Source organism: Melanerpes formicivorus, unplaced genomic scaffold (genome assembly GCF_026170545.1).
Source record: "Melanerpes formicivorus ecotype bairdi unplaced genomic scaffold, bMelFor1.0.p_v2 SCAF_2678, whole genome shotgun sequence".
In the NCBI taxonomy this organism is placed as follows: Eukaryota; Metazoa; Chordata; class Aves; order Piciformes; family Picidae; genus Melanerpes; species Melanerpes formicivorus.
In genome coordinates, this window is record NW_027145029.1 from 10,585 (window position 1) to 15,120 (window position 4,536).

The 4,536-nt window shown below is 45.9% G+C and overlaps 1 protein-coding gene across 1 annotated transcript; it reads right to left on the minus strand.

Annotated features, from left to right (window-relative positions):
• Positions 1-1,006: 1,006 nt before the first annotated feature.
• Positions 1,007-3,834, minus strand: LOC137461606 (uncharacterized). The gene has a single exon (XM_068171291.1). It carries the CDS (start codon positions 3,251-3,253, stop codon positions 1,811-1,813), a length of 1,443 nt encoding a protein of 480 aa, XP_068027392.1. The 5' UTR covers positions 3,254-3,834; the 3' UTR covers positions 1,007-1,810.
• Positions 3,835-4,536: the final 702 nt, after the last annotated feature.

A 4,536-nucleotide genomic window follows, 5' to 3' on the forward strand; every position in this document is an offset into this window, starting at 1 on the left:
AGTATCTGTCCAGAGAATGTAGGTGCTATTTGTATTACGGAGGACGGTTTGTTAGCCTCCCAGTCTGGACCCATTTCCTCCTGGAAGGTCAACATTTTGGTGGTTCCCTCAGATACTGAAAAGATGTCACAGTAGTGCTCTATCTGGGCATACCATTTCCTCACAGAGGCTCTTTGGGCCACCCCTTCAGGTGGTGGTGTTCCTGCCAGAATTGTCTTAATTACTTTGAATGGGCCTCTAAGTACTATTTGTTGCTGTTTAATGGTCTTCTCAGCTTCCCGCAGGGCTAAACTAACCACAAACAAACCCTTTTCCCACACCGTGTATCTTTTTTCTGCATCCTTAAAACTACGACTGTAAAATGAAATTGGTCTGACAGGGGCTTCTGGACCCTTTTGCCATAAGTGTACTGATAAGCCAGACTTAGCAAATCCCCATTCAATGTGCACAGGGTCAGTAGGGTGAATAGGACCAAGAGCTTGGTGGGCAGTGGCTTCAAATATTAGCAGCTGTAATGCTTCTTCGTGGGGCTCTTCCCACTGCCACTGAACGCCTTTGCGTAACAAATCATATAGGGGTCTTGCAATAATTGAAAAATCAGGAATATGTTTCCTCCAAAACACAAGTAATCCTAGTGCATGTTGCAAATCCTTTTTGGATTCTGGCATTTTGATCTGGTCCAGGGAGGAAAGGGTGTCTGGTGGAATACAGGTCATTCCCCCCTTCCACCAGATTCCCAAAAACTTCACTTCACTTGAGGGCGTCTGTACTTTCTCAGGTGGTATTCTCAGCCCCAAATTTTCTAGATGTGAAATTATATTATCCTGGGTTACTCGTACCCCTTCAATATCTTCTCCTGCTACCAGAATGTCATCAATATATTGGTAAACACTGACCCCTGGCTCTAGTTGGACCTTTTCCAGTTCTTGTGCCAGCGCATGGTGGGCAAAAGTGGGTGAGTGCTTAAATCCCTGTGGGAGACGTGTGAGTGTGAATTGTTGACCACCCCATGTAAAAGCAAAGCGGTCTTGGTCCTCAGGTTGCAGCGGGACCATAAAAAACATATCTTTCACATCCACTGTACCCATAATCGAGTGTGCTTTCTCCTGTATTGTAGCTATGAGTTCAGCAATATTTGGCACTGCAGCTGTTAGTGGTTCAGTATTGGCATTAAGCCTGCGGTAATCAATGGTCAGCCTCCATGTCCCATTAGGCTTTCGTACAGGCCAAACTGGGGAATTGAAAGCAGAGTGGGTGGGAACTACAATGCCCTGTTTTTTTAAGTCCTCCAGTACAGGCACTATTCCTTCTTTAGCTCCCAGAGGTATAGGATAAGGTTTAACATTTGTCAGCTTTGAGTGAGGTAGGAGAGGTACGGCTTTCAGCAGCCGAATGCTCATTATGGGAGACCCAAAAGACCATTTTCGCCCTTTGTTGTCTGACCAGGTTTTCCCTTTTAAAACGTCAAGCCCTAGGAGGTTAGTTGGAAACTCCCCTACGACCATTGACACCTTAGTGTCCTTATCTTCCCCCGGCAAGCGTAACCGGATGGTTGCTAATGCCTGTGCATGGGTTTGACCCAGGGCGTCTGCTACCAGCAATTTTTGTTTGGAGGGCACCACTCCACAATCAGTAGCATCCTTCGTTTTAATAGCTGAGATCTGAGCCCCGGTGTCTACTAAAAATGTAATAGGAATTTGTTTTGGTCCTACAATGCCAGTGATTAGTAAATCGCCCTGGCCATTTTCGGTGAGCTGACGAATATACATCCACCCTTCACCCCTCCGCCCACCATTGGGGGGTGAAGACTTCAGTTTCCCTGAGGCTGAAAAGAAGGCATGCCTTTATTCTCCTCAGACAGGTCTATTAAGGGGGGTGCAGTGGGCTCAATTTTCTGATTGGGCTCAGGCCAGTTCTTCACAATCACTTCTAATTGTTTTGTGTTTAGCCCATCTATCACTTCTTTGGGGATATTTTTCTTTAGACCTAAGTTCCACCAATATTGCCGGGTATTTGTGTGTTCCCTGCCCCCTGTTCCAAGCCGGCTGGGGGCACGGTTAAACCCCTGGGGACTTGAGGGCAAGTGGTTCAGTTTTACATGCCTCAAGCCCCTAGGGTCAGTTTTTTTAATTTCTTCAGGGATACTATATTGCCTGGCATAGTCTAATAACTCCCTTCCGACCTCCTCCCACGTCCATGGTTTCAAGTCAGGCTGGCTGCCTCCGTGTGCTAAATTATGTCTTAGAGCAGCCTGCATCCTGGAGGAAATTGGGGTATCAGCTATTTCTTTTTGGAGCTGGATGCCTCTTATTTTAAGCGAGTCAGGGAGGCCCCTAACCAGGGCAGTCATTCTGTTTGCGTCTACCAGGAGAGAAAGAGGGGATTCAAAATGATGTTTTAGTTCCCTTTCATATATCATCTGCAGGCATGCAGCCTTTTGCACATTCTCCATTATCTGATTCATCCCTCCCCGCAGAATTAGGGGTTCACCCCTCTCTTTTGGATCAAACCCCCCTGCCCAATAGGCAGCTCTTTGCGTAAGACTCCAGGGTCCACTTCTGTTTTTTGTAGTTAGAAAAACATTATCACCCCAATAGCCCATGGCTTCAGCTTCTGTTAACAGAATCTGATCACCTCCAGTTTTTGAAACTCGCCAGACATATTCCACCTCAGATTCCCCAGCAGAGCGTGCAAATTCTTTACGAATTTTGGCCAATTCAGTTGAGGAGAAAGGTGTTTCTTTGGTTGTGATAGTGGGGGTAACCTCCCCATCCTCATATAAAACTTCAGTTTTAATGAGAGGTCTGATATGCGCAGCAGCTTCCTTAGCCGCTGTCAATTCTGCCCGAGGATATATGGGGGCAGGATCCGGGTAATCCCCCTCCTGTTTTGCTTCCAATTGAAGTTTAAGATCTGCTACTACATTTTTTAAAGTAGCCACATGGCTTTGTAGTGCGTCTACTAAGCCCTGCAAAGAGGAAATAGTCTTATTTTCTTTCTCATACCACTCCTCTTTCTCTCTCACTGCAGCTGCTAAACAGGCGCCTAACACTGCACAAATAAAAGCTTTCCCTTTTCCGGTTTTTGCCTTGGCTTCCTTTTGCAGAGCCAAAATACGATCAGCCACACTCTGGAAATTATTCCAGTTTTCATAAGCCCAATCAAGACCTTGTATAGATGGGCGGGCCCCGTGAATTTCTAAAAGGTTAAAAAGCCTCTCACACCGGGCCATCTCTTTTGTTTCACAAAGCATTTCTTAATGGGGCACTAAGTTTCACAGCGGATTCAGATAAAAACACTGTTTGTACCAGCAAAATCTTCTCCAGGAAAAAATGCACAATAGATTTCCCAGGAGAGGTCACACACAAGAAAAAACAACAACAACTTGGGCTTCTCAAGGAAGTCACACTATTTCCCTGAGTGAACCCACACTTGCAAAAGCTTCTTAGCTTTTGTACCTCAATTTTTTTTTGTTACACTAGGATAACAACCTTGTGATTCTTAGGGAAGAGTTACTCTGTTTCCCTGAGCGAACACACACCGGCAGAAGTTTCTCAACTTTTGCTGCAATACTGGGCTTCTCGGGAAAGCCACACTTTACAAATATCACCAACACTGGGTTTCCTAAAAGAGGGTACTGAGAATTCTCGGGGAGGTCACACTATAAAGTCAACAGTTGTACCCCAGATAATCTTCCCCGGGAATGCACACACAAATTTAAAGCAGGGTACAGAGGATTCTCGAGGAGGTCACACTATAAAACCAACAGTTGTACCCCGGATAATCTTCCCCGAGAAAGCACACACATTTAAAGCTTTTGAGAACTCCCACACAGTCTCTCTGAAAATTTCGCTTCGTCCTTCTCCGGCCACTTCCCTCGCGGGCGAGTGGAAACGCGAATCTGGACTCCACTCTCGCTTCGTACTAAAAGTACGTCTCAGGCACACACACACATTTCGGGGTTCTCAGAAATGCAATAATTTTGCTGTGATACTTTTCACTGCACGGGAATCCTGCCGACTACGCCATTAAAATGTCAAGGTCCGGAGACATTAGATGTCTCGGTCCGGAGACACAGTTCTTTTAAATATTCCCGTGTTGTGAAATTAAAGGCACAAACGAGGCCAAAGTATCAACAGCTAGACTATTTATTAGATAAAGTGGACATAAGAAGGGAGAGGGAGAAAATGGAGAGAGAGAGAGAGAGAGAGAGAGGAGGGAAGGAATTAGAAGGAGAAAGTCAGAAAGAGATTATATTACCAACGGTCAGGGGTGGTGAGAGTCCAAGATGCATTGCGTTGCCCCGTGATGTTATGGTGCCGTCTTCTCTCTTCTTCCTTGACAGTGTCACTCAGGTCTTTTATACAGTTTTTTTTAGTCCTCAGGCAGGTGTTGGAATGTCAGGTATTCCAGAGGCAAGGAAATAATCCAGGTATCTGTTCCCCCGGAAATCTTTCTGTGTATCGCTGTGTATGTGGGCAAGATTTTTGGATGGAGGCGAGGGGGGCCTCCGTCCCCCCCCCTCCATTCAGACAA